The 16,074-nt window shown below is 44.8% G+C and overlaps 1 protein-coding gene across 5 annotated transcripts in view; it reads right to left on the bottom strand.

The window, feature by feature from the left end:
• The window catches only part of LOC122938794 (cytidine monophosphate-N-acetylneuraminic acid hydroxylase-like), a 342,933-nt gene that overhangs the window by 64,391 nt on the left and 262,468 nt on the right, over positions 1 to 16,074 (bottom strand). For all 5 annotated transcript variants that reach the window (XM_044294574.1, XM_044294572.1, XM_044294576.1 and 2 more), the window contains one exon: positions 342 to 458. In XM_044294574.1, coding sequence (XP_044150509.1) covers positions 342 to 458 — 117 coding nt within the window. The remainder of the gene's footprint in view (positions 1 to 341; positions 459 to 16,074) is intronic.

Raw genomic sequence — 16,074 nt, 5'->3', positions numbered from 1 at the left:
GCTGCCAAAGAAACCAAGTGATCACCGCAGATCAAGCTCCTGGCACCTCCAGCAAACAGCTAATTTTGCCAGGGGAACCCATGGCCAGCTAGGAACTTTTCCTTCCTTTGTAGGAAAAATGTAATACTACATGGTGGCTATTAAAGTAAATGACCTTCCATGTAATACACAAATAACTCTGCCAGAAAGGGAGCTGCTCTTACAGAGTGACCTCCCATATTAGGTCATAGAGGGGAACCTGGGTGGATAATGCCCCTCAATGATGTCCATATGCATTAATAGGTGACACATTCAGAGACTGATATGAAATAGTAAATTACTATATGAATTAAATAACTCACCTCTTCATATGCATGGTCACGACTTGGTCTTACAGCAGGGAAAGATAAGTCAGAGAAATCTACCAAGTAGGTATATCCTCTAGATAGATCATTAAAATCATCATCAGTTTCAATCATCTATATAAAAAGGAAAATGTACAGTATGTCACTAAACTTTAACTATGGATAAAGTGACATTGTTTTTATCTGCCCCATTGTATGGCAAAATGAACAAATCTTTATTAATTTCAAAAATATAAAATCACACTAAAAAGGCTAAAGACAATCCCAAACTAACGTGGTAAAACACGGCTGCACAGAGATATCAAATACATAAAAATTAAATGACACATTAAGTGCTCATGCACATGAACTTGGTTTGGTTCCACATCTGAGCCGCATTTTTTGTGGCTCGGATGCGGACCAATTCACTTCAATGGGGCCACAAAAGATGTGGATAGCACTCTGTGTGCTGTCCGCATCTGTTGCTCTGTTCAGTGGGGCCGCAAAAAAAATATAATATAATCTGACGTCCCCAAATATGCATAGACATGAATGGGGACCACTTTCAGCATATTTTGCAACTTATGGGTACTTAAAAAATAAATTAAGTTGCTCATTCATCTTGTCATACTATCACTGTAGGGAGGCTAATTTTCTACTTTTTCGTGGGCCATTTAATTTCACCTCTATCTTTAAATTACAAAAAAAAAACACTTGCAATTTTGCTAGTACCATTTTATAATCTGTGTATTATACCCATGAGTTTATTTTTTAGGCTTCGAAGAGTCAAAAAGTGGGTAGTAGTGCAAACAGCATTAGCAACACCAGCCATTTGGCTAGTATTAATAGTAGGCCACAGTACTCGCTACTGATTTATTTATGAGGACAAAGAGGATGAGATTGTGCACTGGATGGCTCACTCCTCTTCTCAGTCACAACAGGATGATGTGGAAGTCACCTGTGCATCTGACACCATGCGTTGGAGAAGGAAGTCACAGAATTCCTCTTGCTCCTCCTCATTGCAACCCCTGAGGAGCCTTTCAAATGCATCATCACTTTGGACTGCTGTGAGAAGGAGGTTCAGGTTCATAGCTGTGTTGGTAGTGCTGTTGGTAGTAGTTGCACTTGTAGCCACAGTGGTGGCAGTAGGGGCAGTGGTGGAAACAGTGGGACTAGGGGCTAATACAGAGCAGATAATCGGGAAAGGGGTCAAGGAGCCCACAATGGCATATCACAGTCTAATAAAAGTGGTTTGAAGGGTGAAGATGGTTGTGACGATGATTATGTGTTGGACAGGGCCTGGGAGGCAAATTGGTGAGGAGGAGGTAACCTCAGAGGAGGAGGGTAGTCGTAGAGGCAATAAAGAGCAGAGGCAAAACCTCCTAAAAACTGACAGGGTCAGATCTCAATTTATTATGGTCAGCTCGGGGGCTGTTGATGCTGCTGATACTGTTGGTGCAAGCGCAAGATGTGCCGTATCTCCTGTCTGGCATTTTCATTCTACAGTGCCAGAGAACAAAACCTTTGCAAGCCATGAGTGTTTAAACACAAATGCAGGCACCACAGCTCTATTAGGCAGCATCACTAATTACCGTGGAAAACAAGAAGAGGCTGCCAGGTAGCTGAAGTGTCCTTCTCCCAGTCTCCTTTGTGGCAGCCAGGCTGCATCCATGTCCAACAGCGTGTCCTTGTCATCATCATCAGTTACTGATTTTCCTGCTCATACTACTCCTCTGCTCTGTCAATAATGGAATGTCTGGCCAGAAAAAAACTGTAACGCAGTACCACTTTGTGGATTCTGTTGCCTTTAGGGAACAATGGAGTGGGCTCAGCCTCGCTGGAAGATACCTAGCTGACATTATTCCTCCAAAAAAACAATCTCTGTCTTGGACTCTCACATGCTGGAGAATATGGGCTGCTCCTTGCTATAGGAACAGTACATGTCTTTTACAGAACACTGGGTCAATGTTTTTTGATACTGCAGAGAGGCAGTACCCCGGCAACAGGGCCAGGTTCTATTGACAACTCCAAATTTGTGTTGGTCTGGTTCCCACACCAGGCACTTATCCGCCTCCTCCATGTCCTTCTTCATGAAAATCCTCTTGTCCCTAACAGCAGTACAGCAGAGCGTCACTTCCACTCCTCCTATCATATGTGTTGCCATGCCATGTTAGAGCTGATTGGCCTGTGCGAGAGTAGCCATACAGCCGATCAGTTGCTAAAGTGCATTAAGCAATAGACATTCTGCTGGCACTAAATCCAACTGGGCAAGGTGATCAGTGAAAATGGCAGGAACATTATGGCTGCTCTGCATTTGAGGAAAATAACACATATAGGGTAATTTATCAGACTGATGTAAAGTAGAATTGGCTTAGTTGCCCATAACAACCAGTCAGATTCCACCTTTCAGCTCCTTTGGAAAATGAAAGGTGGAATCTGATTGGTTGCTATGGAACAACTAAGCCAGTTCTACTTTCTACCAGTTTGATAAATTGCACCAATAGTCCCTGTAAGACACACGTGATAAATTTAGTCACACAATGCTTATTGAAAAAGTACAGTGGCTTGCAGAGGGTGCTGGCCATGTCCAGGAGACTGCCCTCGCATATCAACCCATCTTATGTTGTAAGAAACTACCTCCTGGGCTTGCAGAGACAGAACAGACTGTCATAGTGCTGCTTGATCAGCGACGTTCCGCCTCCCTGGAATTCCACCTTGCATATACTAGAGTGTGAAGTGGTGAATGATTTCGTCATGCACCAGACCACTTCAGCAGGGGGCATGTGTCATTTTGAGGTCAGGCAGTGGCAGCTAATCAGACGCAGATTTATCAGAAGGGACAACTGTGGTATCAACAATGTCATAGCCCTTATATTTATCTTAGAACAGACGTTCATGCTAATGCAACAAGGGACGGTGGAAGAAGAACAGCTAACGCATCTTACTGTCTGCCCTGTAGCTGTTGGAAATTCACAAAGAGAGAGACCCGTGGAGGAAGAAGTGGAGGATAAGGAGCTACTACTGGAGGAAGAGGAGCAGCAGCAGGAGGAGGAGTGGCTTGTGCAGAGGAGGAGGCTGATGATGACAACAACACTGGCCGTGATGACCAACATCTCACTGGGGGAGGAGCCAGAATAAACCTTCTGGCACGCTGGTGAAAATGGCAAGCTGCATGCTTGCCTGCTTACATAATAATAGGCGTATCCTTATTTTTAAATAATCTCATGATTACTAGATAGCCATACTTTTAGACCCTCACTCACTATCAATGCAAAATGGTGGAATGTTTTTATGCTGCCAAAAGGGAGACCAAATTGCTTTATTACCAGGATACACTTTGTAGGCAGTGTAAAAAAAATATAAAAAAAATAATCCTTGGACACGTCAGAGTGTCATATATGGAATTTCAAGCCAATTGGAGCATATTTCATTGGAGTAGAATAAATTTTGACATGAATCCAATTGCAAGAAGTTCACTCATGTCTAGTTCTGACACAACAATTGTGATGTCATTGGTTGTGGTATTTTCTCATTGTGATGATATCACTTGGGGTATATTAAAATACCGGAAATGTGTAACAAAAATTGTTTCTGCAACTTAAAAGCAGACACTAACACATCTCCTTTTCTTCTCATCTCTTTATTTTCTGATTTCAGATTTTTTTAATTCTATTTCCTGAACATGATTACGGGGGCGGCCACCTTGCCTGAGCTGTTTTTAACAGCATTCAGAAAGCATTAAGAAAATTGCTTTATGGCAGCCCCATGGTCCATAGACACAATGGTCAGAAGGGGACCTCATTGACTTCTTTAGGAGAGTTATTAATGCATGCTCTGTGACCTGGGAAGAGGTCACTGTATAAGGAAAGAATAGATAAGCTTTGACAATCACCTATTGTGAATGGTGGATCCTGTCTTAGGGTCCATTCACACGTCCGTATTGGGTCCACATTTGTTCCGCAATTTGTGGACCCATTCACTTTCAATGGGGCTGGAATTGATGCGAATCCGCATTTTCGGGATACGCATCGGTTTTTTCGGCATCCGTTTTTTCGGGATCCGCAATTCTGTTCCTGAAAAAAATAGAACATGTCCTATTCTTGTCAGCAATTGCGGACCAGAAAAGGCGTTTTCTATTATAGTGTGTAATGTGAGGTCTGCAAATTGCAGATCGCACATTGCAGGTGTCCGTGTCCGGATTCTGCAGTTTATAGAAACATCCCATTTGTACTTATAAATTGCTGTCTGGGCTGTATGGGCACAACGCAGGGCTCAGAAGGGAAAGAGCGCTATATGACTTTTGTAGAGCAGATTTCACTGGGATAATTTTAAGTTGCCGTGTCGCATTTGAAGACCCCCTAATGCACCTCTTCAGTAGAAAATCACAAAAAGTAAACCCATTTTGGAAACTGCAGGATAAGATGAAAGTTTTATCGGCACTATTTTGGAGTACATATGATTTTTGATTGCTCAATATTACACTTTTTGTGAGACAAGGAAACAAAAAATGTCTGTCTTGGTACAGTTTTTATTACAGGGTTCACCTGACAAGGAAGGTCATGTGTTATTTTTATAGAGCAGGTCGTTATGGATGTGACGACATCTAATATGTGTATTTTAATTTATTTGTTTCAGTTTTACATAATAAAGCATTTTTAAAGAGAAATCATGTTTTTGTGTCTCCATTTTCTTAAAGCCATATTATTATTTTTTTCTGTTGATTGTCTTGTGTAGGTGCTAGTCTTTTGAAGGAAGAGTAGATGTTGATATTGTCTATCTCTAAGTCTGGTGCATTATGTTCAAAAGTCACGTCATCAGTTATCTGTTTTCAAGCCTTTTATGGTGTGTATTAGTGGAAAAAGAAAAAATATATTTGCCGGTCAGCGGTGCAGTTATCTGTTCTAAAGCCTTTTGTGTAGTGTAAAAGTGGAAAAAGTAAGGGTCTATTTGCCGTTCAGCGGTACAGTTATATGTTCTAAAGCCCTTTTTGGTGTGCATTAGTGGCACAAAAAGGTATTTGCCATTGTGTAGTGAAGTGAGTAAATTACAGCCCTTTTTGGCATGTATTAGTGTATTTGTTTATTTGATCTAACAGTATGTCAAACAGAGAAGTGCCAGGCCCTGCACAGGGGAGTGGCGGAGTCCTAAATGTTTCTGGCACAGGCTGAGGTCTTAGCAGAGTAAGGGGGCATGGCAGCAGGGGTTGCAGTGAGAGGTCTGAGCTCCTGGTGTCATCTAGTGGTCGTGTCTTGACCAGCAACCCAGCGGTTCTTGAAAGGTTGACTCGGTCGTCTACTTCGTCCCAAGTGACATCAGACACCCCCAGCCAAGAGTCGGTGGCTTCCTCTGAGACGACACTTATTTGGCATGGCCCAGGAGCAGTCCCTGTGCCCTACCCTTTTCTTAACCTGCCTCTGTCCTTTTGTTCCCTCAGCCAGAGAAGTATTGTATGCTGTGGGATCAGTTCCACTATGCAGTGAGGACAAGCTACTAGAAGACAGTCAGCAGCTACTGCCCAGCCAAGATCTGGCAGAGATATCCGCCACTTCCTCCACTAGGCAGGCAAGTAGTGATGAGGGGAGTGGCGTGGGAGCTGGTGTTGCGAGCGGTCAGGCTCCTGACCCAGAGATGGTTGAGGAGGACATCAGTGACGTGCAGACAGTACTCGATGATGTAGCTGATCGCACTTTGGAACCGGGTGATGAAGAGGCTTCAACATCATCTGGAGAAGAGGGTGGCAGCTTTACAGTGAGGCAGCAGTGGAGCCAGAAAGTCGCTAGCGTGGCCGGAAGTGAGCAGGGTTGCAGCAGTGTAAGGGCAGGAGCCAAACGTTCCTGTGGTAGACCACCCACTTCGCAGGAGCTTACCTGCCTGGGAAGTAGGGGTGCACGGGATCATGAAGGCAGCGGCGGTAGCAGCCAGCCAGTGCGTAGTTTTGGGGGCAAAATCACCTACTCTGTGGTGTGGCAGTTTTTTGTTAAGCCGCCGGAGGAGGTGAACATGGCCATATGTAGAATCTGTGGGCAGAAGGTGAAGCGTGGCCAGGGTGCCAATGTTGGGGACCATGGACCTGCATCAACATCTGGAGTGTCACCATATAGTGGCCTGGGAGAACCGTGGCTCCGATGTGGTGGTCCAGCCTGCCACAGCAATCGCTGCATCACCCAGTGGCACGCACCCGATTTTCAGGCAGTCGAGGCTCCACCACCTCAGCTGAAGAGAGCTGTCTGTCCTTCCCATCATCTGCTGGTCCTGATGCTCCTGCTCTTCTCCCTCCTACTCCTTGTCAGTCATTCCGTCAGCAATCGATCACCGAAGCGATTGCCAAGAGACAACAGTATGCGTGCATCCAACGACGAAGAAGCTAAAGTGCTTCTGTCCAAGTTGCTGATGCTGCAGTCCCTCCCTTTCCAAGTGGTGGACTCTGCACCTTTCAGAGAACTGATGGCTTGTGCCAAGCCGAGGTGGAGAGTCCCAAGCCGTCATTTCTTTGCCAAAAAGGCAGTACCAGCCCTGCACACACATGTAGAACAGAAGGTGGGCCAGTCCTTGAGCCTGTTGGTGTCTGCCAAAGTGCACAGCAGTGCCAAAATGTGGAGCTGTAACTACAGTCAGGGACAATACATGTCCTTTACGGATCACTGGGTGAATGTGGTTCTTGCATAGTCAGACCAGCAACTTGGCCTGTTGATGCTGCTTCTGGCTCCACATTCTTATGCAGTTGGTCCTGCGACAATGTCTGCCTCTGCCTCATCATCCTCCACGTGTCCTCAGCCTCCACTGCAGGGACAATTCACAGTGCCCCTCCAGCATACCACATGTGCAGGGCACGGTGGTGTCATGCTGTTGTGCACCTCGTTTGCCTGGGCGAACGGAGTCACACGGGGAGGAACTGCTCCATGTCTTTCATCAAGAAATTTAATCCTGGCTTTCTCCGTGACAACTTAAAATCGGAACCATGGTGACCAACAACAGGGGAAGAACATGGTGTTGGGACTGCGTCAAGGAGAGCTGAGCCATGCGCCCTGCATGGCACAAGTGTTCAATCTGGTTGTCAAGTGGTTCCTAAAGTCTTCCAACCATCTGCAAGACATCCTAAAAATGGACAGGAGACTTTGCATGCTCTTCAGACACTTGTACACCGCAAAGCACACCCTCCTTGAGCTGCAGCGGCAGAACGTCATCCCCCAACATAGGCTGATATGCAACGTTTCCACCCATTAGAATTGCACCCTCCATATGTTGGACTGACTGACATCAGTCATTGGCAGCTCATGTGTGACACCTGCCGATTTCTCAGGCCCTTTGAGGTGGCCACGTTATTTGTCAGTCACCTGGACTAACGGATGAACAACGTCATTCCACTGCTTCATGTCCTAGAACAGATGCTGGTAAAGCTGGCCCGTCAGGGGACTGGAGACGTGGCGCCTAGATCTCACAGCCACATGAGCCCTGTGGGGGCTGAACTGGAGGAGGAGGAGGAGGAGGAGGAGGAGGAGGACATTGGAGCACAAGCAATGTGTAGTTAAATGTTTTTTTTTTGCTACACAGGTGGCAGACAGAGGAGCTACAGTGCGATGAGGAAGACGAGGCAGAGGACCCAGACACACCGTGGCAGTATGCAGTGAAGATGGAGGCAGGGAGTCCCTTTTGAGTCACTTGCACAACTGGCTCGATGCATGCTCACTTGCTTGCGTAGTGACAGCCGAAATGTCACCATTTGGCAGAGGGATCACTTCTGGCTCTCCACCTTGTTGGACCCTCGCTACCGGTCCGAAATGGGGGCCTTTTTTACACCCGCTGTGAGCTGGAGGGAGGACAAACTGAACTACTATAGAGACATCCTATGTAGTCATTTGGACGCTGCCTATCTGCGCCATTGCCCATCCTCATGCAGGTCTGAACGGGGGGCTCTCTGCGCTCACGTTTATCTGCCATGGCTGCTGTGGCAGGGTGGGGGGGTGGGGGTGGGGGGTAGGAGCAGTTTCTAGCTTCATCAGCAGCAACTTGAGTCTAGAGTCGCTGATGAGCAGCTTTCTTCACCCGCCTAGTAAAGAAACTACTCACCAGCAGCAGCAGCTAGACCTGGAGCAGGACCTGAACCAGCAGGTGGTGGCATACTTGGACAGCACCCTGCCACCCCAAGTTGAAGATCCACTGGACTACTGGGCAGCCAAACTGGATTTGTGGCCGTAACTAGCAGAGTTTGCCCTGGAAAAGCTGTCTTGCCCAGCCAGTAGTGTGGCATCAAAGCGATTGTTTAGTGTGGCGGGTGGGATCAGCCAGGATTTCCACCCACCAATGCCTGATGCATCAGATTAGAACCTCCATAGTGCCACACTGTCACGATCCCTCCCATGACAGTGGTTAGAAAATCTGAGAGACTTGCATCACGTGAGTTTATCTGACAGCCCCTTGGTTTCACTTTGCAGTGATGTTATTGGTATGATCACACCTCTTGTTTCAGGTGTAACTTGTGTTCATTACTATTCCTCTATTTAGTCTGGACTCACACATCCTACCATGCAGTTGATATTATCTGCCTGGAGTTGGAAGAGCTGGTATATTGTCCTCTTCTGTGTTCCCGCTCATCCATTTTCTATTGAAGATAAGTGTACTTCCCTTTGTATTTTGTTTTCCCCTTTTGCTCATTGTTTCCTAGGCCTTAGGAAGACGAGGGTTTGTTCATGCGAGAGGGAACCAGTGGTCTCAGACCCTGTCACTACACCTAGGGATTTTCAGGGTATCTAAGGCCTAGGTATCTGGTGTATGAATATTCCCACCTTCAGGGTCTATTTATACTGACAGTAGTCAGGGCTAAGTTTAGGGTTTTCCTAGGTGTGTGGCCTAGTTTCGGGTCATTTTCCTTCTGTTGTCATTCTGGTGTTTCTCCCCTCCCCCTACATTGTGACACACACCAACACTTTTACTATTTCTAGTACTTTTACTATTCTACTATTCTGATGCTGTCACCCGCCTGATGCCACACATCTGATGCCAAGTGCTCCTTTTTTCATCCACCATCTTTAGCGAGTACTGGTATTGCCCCCTACCTCCACACTGTTACCTTGCAACTCTGTGGCCTCCTGATGCTGCTGCCAACTCCACACTATGTCACTTTGCCACTCTGTGGCCTCCTCATGCTGCTTCCACCTCCACACTATGTCATCTTGCCACCTTGTGGTCTCCTTATGCTGCTGCCACCTCCACACCATGTCACCTTGCCACTCTATGGCCTCCTCATGCTTCTGCCACCTCCAAACTATGTCACCTTGCCACTCTGTGGTCTTCTGATGCTGTCGCCACCTCCACACTATGTCACCTTGCCACTTTGTGGTCTCCTCATGCTGCTGCTGCCACCTCCACACTATGTCACCTTGCCACTCTGTGGCCTCCTGATGCTGCGCCACCTCCACACTGTCATTGTGCCACTCTGTGGCCTCCTGATGCTGCTTCCACCTCACCACTATGTCATAGGGACACTCTGAGGACTTCTCATGCTGTCCCTACCCTCCTTACTTTATGACTGGGCCACTATTTTGCCTTTTGGCTTGGCTGACATCATTTATTTGACCCTTCTTCTGATCTGTCAGAAGGAAGGAAAAATTAGATGCACAATGGATCCTGTCTGTGTAGCAGCTGTAAGGCCTGTATGGTCCCATCAGAATTGGCTTGTGATTTTGTATAAATCACAGAAGAAATGCACCAAACGGATATGCCACTGACTATACTGGCTAGTCATAAATGCAGATATTAAAAGCTGAGACTTTTGCCAATATATTCCTGTCAGGAAGATATCGGAGCCCAACATGCACCACGTCACGGTTCTCAGCATGGCAAGGGGTCCTACCACTACGCTACCTATGGTGTGAACAAGGTCTGAAGGTGATGTAATCCAGCTCACAGCCAAGCTTCCACACAACCGCCTAGCAGGACAACTAGTGCAATGTGAACAAAGCCAGACTGTAAGCCACACCCATATCAGACCATGTGATGGAGGCTACCAGGTGCAAAGGAGAGTGTTTGAATGCCAGGTAAAGGCACATACACTACATATAAAACAAGACAAAAACACAGAAATATAGTGAATAAATCTGGGGGAGCTGCTCAACCCCTAACACTGTAGCGTGTTTTTCATTGGGGGAGCAGCCCCACCGCATGTGGACCGCAGCAAACGACTATCCCCAGCAAAAAAAAATTTGCATACGGTGGAGGATGTCGGCGCGGTCCACATGCACCACAAAGGCATCCTACACAAAACGGAGCATTGTGCGGATGAAAATATAATCATATAAATCACAGAAGAAATGCACCAAACGGATATGCCACTGACTATACTGGCTAGTCATAAATGCAGATATTAAAAGCTGAGACTTTTGCCAATATATTCCTGTCAGGAAGATATCGGAGCCCAACATTGAATGGGATCCATGCTGACAGTGATGGGGGATGGGCGGCCAGCTGGCTGATCAGACAATGGACATGACTCATCCTTTCTTATACAGGGATGGGTGTGTGCATTGCACTGTCCAGCCACGTCGATGCCCTCCCCTGTCTTTTGACAAGTACCTGAACTATCTCATCTTCCTGTGTCATCACTTTCTGTATCCTTGTTACATGAGGTAAGTGGTCGGGTGATAGGCCAGCCACTTTCTATTGTTACTGTGACTAAATAAAAGGTAAGCAGACTGTGGAGGAGGAGAAAACTATGAGGGGAAGTATACTCAATGAAACTTTACTTTTAATAACGTATAGGAGATACGTTGGACACACTTTGTAGGGTGGACCAGGACAAGTAGGGAGGCAGTAGGGCCAGTGGGTGTAGGGCCAGTGGGTTACATAGACCAACACCATCTCGCCTGTTTCTCCACGTATATATTTGTCCAGTCTATCATCTACATTTATGTTTGTTTTGTAGGAGGGGAAGTTGCTCAGAAGAACTCAAGATGGTAACACCTTTGTCTGACTGCGGTTGAGGGATTTGCCTGTAATTACACAAAGCCTTATGCAATCTTATTTCTAATATTAATATTTCTACAACAGTTGGCGAGCACAGTTAGGGAGATAATTTTTCCCCCCGTTATCAGCAGAACTTAAAGTAGACACAGCTATATTTTCAAAAAGCAAAAAAAGTCTGGCATAAGGTAATATCCTTTTCCTTACTCTCATTTTTGAGAAAGTTTTGCTCTTTGTGAACTGAAATAAGTGTACTCCAATCTGCTGATATCAGGAAAAAAAAATCTACTGAAATAACTTTTTGGTGTATGTGGTTGATGTCTGCTGCGTCAAGGGGTGTAAGGACAGGGTAAGTGCTTTTCCGTTGTGTTGATTGTGCAGAGGTTGTATGATGAGATAGTGTGCTGAGCAGTACAGGGTAAAGTTTGGTTTTGTCAGCCATCTTTGTTAGTTTGGTGTTGCAGGTTTTAATAAGGAATTCATTAAGTTTTGGTGTCTATGGAAAGATTCTGCTTAATATTTGTATATCTGTGGCTGTTACACTGAATTGTAGACTTGTTTGGCATAATTAATACGGGTACTACAGTGTAGAAAGGAGGTACTTTTAGTTCTGTGCCAAAAGAAATTGGTACCAGTGTTTTGTTTTCTTGTGCAGTGGAAAGCATTTTTAAAGAAGTTGCAAAGTTTAACCGCTTGCCGTCACGGTAACGCCGATAGGCGTCTGGACGGCAGCGCTCTCAGGTCTCAGTGACGCCTATTGGTGTCATCTCGTGAGACCTGAGCATTCACAGGACCGCGCGTTCACAGGATTGCGCAGTATTCAAGTTTAACTACAGTCTGTCAGCGCTGATCATTGGCTGGCAGGCTGTAGATTTTTAAAAGAACCAATCAAATAGGTATATCAGACGCTATTTTGTAAATAGCATCTGATATACCTGCTACCTGGTCCTCTGGTGGTCCCTTTTGCTTGGATCGACCACCAGAGGACACAGGCAGAGGACACTGTCACTTATTAACCCCTTATTAACCCCGATCACCCCATAAAGACTCCCTGATCACCCCCCTGTCATTGATCACCCTCCTGTAAGGGTCCCTTATCACCTCCAGCTAGTTAGCTACTTGTTAGATAGTTAGCGCCCAGCCCACCGCACCGCAGTCACTGATTAGTCGCTAATCAGCACTATTACTATATAGTATCTGTAAATGATCAAGACTGATCGCAATCAGATCTATATCAGTACATTAGGGTCACCTTAGGCTCTACAAAAACCGCAGTGTTCACCCGATCAGGCCTGATCTTGTGCCCACACTTGCGTCCAGTCCGCCCCACCGCAGTGACAGAATATTTTTTTCTGATCACTGCAAAAACACCGTAAAATCGCAAGCACTCCTTTTTACTAGGCAGGTGTGCTCTTTTTTCTGGGTAGTCTCAGAGGAATACCCCCTAAATTTAGTTAGTCCAAAATGTCAAAAAAGTGGTATTCCGCTGAAGAGGCCTACAGGATTCTGGCCCTGATGGATGAAAGCGATGGAGACGCCTCACCCGCTGAATCCAATGGTTCAGAATATGAACCTGTGAAATCCTTAAGGTACTCATTGGAATTTAGGCCCCTTTGTGCACCTAGGCTGCAAAAAAGTGTCACACATGTGTTATCGCCATACTCAGAAGAAGCAGGGCAATGTGTTTTGGGGTGTAATTTTACATATCCCCATACGGTGTGTAAGAAATATCTCTGTAAATGACAACTTTAAAAAAAATAATTTTATACAAAGTTGTCAATTTACAGAGATATTTCTCTCACCCAGCATGGGTATATGTAAAAATACACCCCAAAACACATTGCCCTACTTCTTCTGAGTACGGCTAAGCCACATGTGGGATACCACGTGTGACACTTTTTTGCAGCCTAGGTGCGTAAAGGGACCAAAAGTCCCAAAAATACCTTTAGGCTTTACAGGGTTGCTCACAATTTAGCCCCGCCCAAAATGCCAGAACAGTAAATGCACCCCACAAATGACCCCATTTCGGAAAGTAGACACCCCAAGGTATTCACTGAGGGGCATAGTGAGTCCGTGGGAGATTTTTTTTTTTGCCAGAAGTTAGCAGAAATGGAAACTTTATTATTATTTTTTTTCCTCAGAAAGTGTCATTTTCCGCTAAACTTAAATCATACATGAACTCACCATGCCCCTCCGCCAATACTTTGGGGTGTCTTTCTAAAATTGGGTCATTTGGGGGGTATTTATACTATCCTGGCATTCTAGCACCTCAAGAAACATGACAGGTGCTCAGAAAGTCAGAGCTGCTTCAAAATGCGGAAATTCACATTTTTGTACCATAGTTTGTAAACGCTATAACTTTTACGCAAACCAATAAATATACACTTATTGTATTTTTTTTAATCAAAGACATGTAGCACAATAAATTCTGACACAAACTTGTATAGAAATGTAATTATATTTGAACAATTTTACCATAAAAAGTTAAAAATACACTTTTTTTGAGAAAATTGTTGTCTTTTTTGATTAATATCAGAAAAGTGAAAAATCTCAGCAATCAAATACCACCAAAAGAAAGCTGTATTTATGAGAAGAAAAGGAGATAAAATTCATTTGGGTGCCAAGTTGCATGACCGAGCAATAAAGTTGTGAAGTGACAATTTGTAAAAAAGGGCCTGGTCACTAGGGGGGTATAAACCTGTGGTCCTTAAGGGGTTAAGGACACGGCGGCCATTCTTCAAGCTATGCAGGGATCTACTGATTTGTGGCCGCAGGCTGAGAATTGTGTAGCAAACCTGATCGGTACCAGAAAATGGGGTAAAAGGATAGGCAAGTATGCTCTGATTTTTGCTGCTTGGTGGATAGTGAATAAATATCAGGAGTCTTGTAGGCTGAAGCTGAGTTTGGAAGGAGAAGTGGAAAATGTAAAAGTGGAAATTGTTAAATTGAGAACTCTCAGCAGGCAGCTGAAGCTAGTGCTAATTATGAATGTACTGTGAGGTATAATACTGAGCTTCGCAAGGAGAATGAATGGCTATCTGAAAGCCTGATGCACGCACAGGGTGCTGTAAGGGAATTGTCTGTTCTCTGCAGGAGGACAGAAGTTGAACAGTCTCAGTGCTTAGTGCAGCCAGAGGCATTGAAGCAACCATTAGAGAGTAATGTGTCTGGGGTTAGAGGCAGTGTATGGGCTGTAAGCATGGAGAAGTCTGAGGACTGTGGGTCACATAGTGAAACCAACTTAGGGATGGAGATGAACAATGTGTCTGATCCTGGAGATGGAAGTGTTAACACAATGCCAGAAGATTCCTCAGATGAGGGCGTGGTAAGTGGACTCAATACAGATAGTGTGGGATCTAGTCATGCTAGGATGGTTAATGTTGTGCGCCAAGACAAATAACCATGTTCCCAGACAAGGTATTGTGCAGGGAGGCAACTTATTTATTGTTTTGCATGCAGGGAATACGGGCACATTGCACGATATTGTGTCGTTGCTAATGGTAACAGACACAGGTATGTTAAGTACCCCAGAACCACACCTAGAAGTAAAGTGGTTTATTCAGCAAGGTGGTGTAATGGTCCCAGACATGGTTCTTTGCAAAGGCAGAGAACCAAGGGACAGCCAAGGTCATTGATCAATGAAGCAGATTTTAAATCCCAATATGAACGGTTAAAATGTAAAAATGAGAAGCTCAGAGAGGAAAGAGATCGGTTCCTGGAATTCAGAAGAGTTTCAAATTTTTGTGTGCCAGAGAAGGGTAAATGAAGGTCTTTATAAACCATTTTAACTCTAAGACCTAATTTAAATAGATTTTTCCCTTCCCCTAGGAAAAAAAAAAAAAAATGGTTTTGGGACCATGTAATGTTAAATCCTGCTTTTTTGGTAAAAATGAATCTGAAGCTGGTTTGGGGCTGGGTGGGTAGATATTCTCCTGTACGGTTTCAGGTGAACCCTCCAAGACATTGATTTGTTTATTCAGTCCTATACAGTTGTATGTTTTCCAAAGAGTTTTTGTATTTGAGTTTCGGTTTTTAAGTTAAAATTTACTTTTTACTGAATCTCAATGAATCTTGCTGTAACTGAAGTTTTCTTATACTAACCCATTTTTATTTTTTAGGTTTTTATTGATGTAATCAAGTTTTTTTCTGTTTTTCCTTTTTACTAACCCATTTTTATTTAGTCTATTATAAATTTTTTCCTTTTTTATATTTTGGCGCTTTTCTCTTTCTCTTTCCTCCCCTCTCTCTTCTCTGTAGATTTGGTTAGGAGTACTGGGGGTCTCGTGATATTGTGTGGGAACTACTGTCTGAATTCAAGGGTTGCTGCTGAGCGAGAGTTTTTTTTGATCAGTCACTGCAAAAAGGGCTTTGTGTGCTGTTCAGCTTGACTATATAGAATAATATAGGCAAAGGAATGTGAGTTGATGAGCTTTTTCTTTTTAAGGAGACAAGGTGATATATATCACCCGGGCATACTGTGTGAGTAACCCCTTTCCCCATAGGAGTACTGTGTGTTTGTTTCCTGTGCGCACATTCCACTCCAGGTCAATTGGAAGCCCTATCCTGTGGTCAGGTCACTATTCAGAGCCAAAACCGAGGCTGGTAAATCTCATTAGGAGACTCAGAGTGCTGCCGTGTGTCGGCGAGAGCCATTTTCCTCACACTGTTACTCCTTTTCCTGAGGTCTAACTAGGGTGAATGGAGTCCGTGTGTCGGTGCCAGAAACCCTAGGGCAACTCAGAGGGGAACGAAGGGGAGTAGCAGCCGTCCAGGCGTGTGTTGCGGGACAGTCCAA

This window comes from Bufo gargarizans, chromosome 5 (assembly GCF_014858855.1).
Source record: "Bufo gargarizans isolate SCDJY-AF-19 chromosome 5, ASM1485885v1, whole genome shotgun sequence".
Taxonomy (NCBI): Eukaryota; Metazoa; Chordata; class Amphibia; order Anura; family Bufonidae; genus Bufo; species Bufo gargarizans.
The sequence above is the reverse complement of the archived record's forward strand: the minus strand, read 5'-3'. Positions and strand labels throughout refer to the sequence as shown.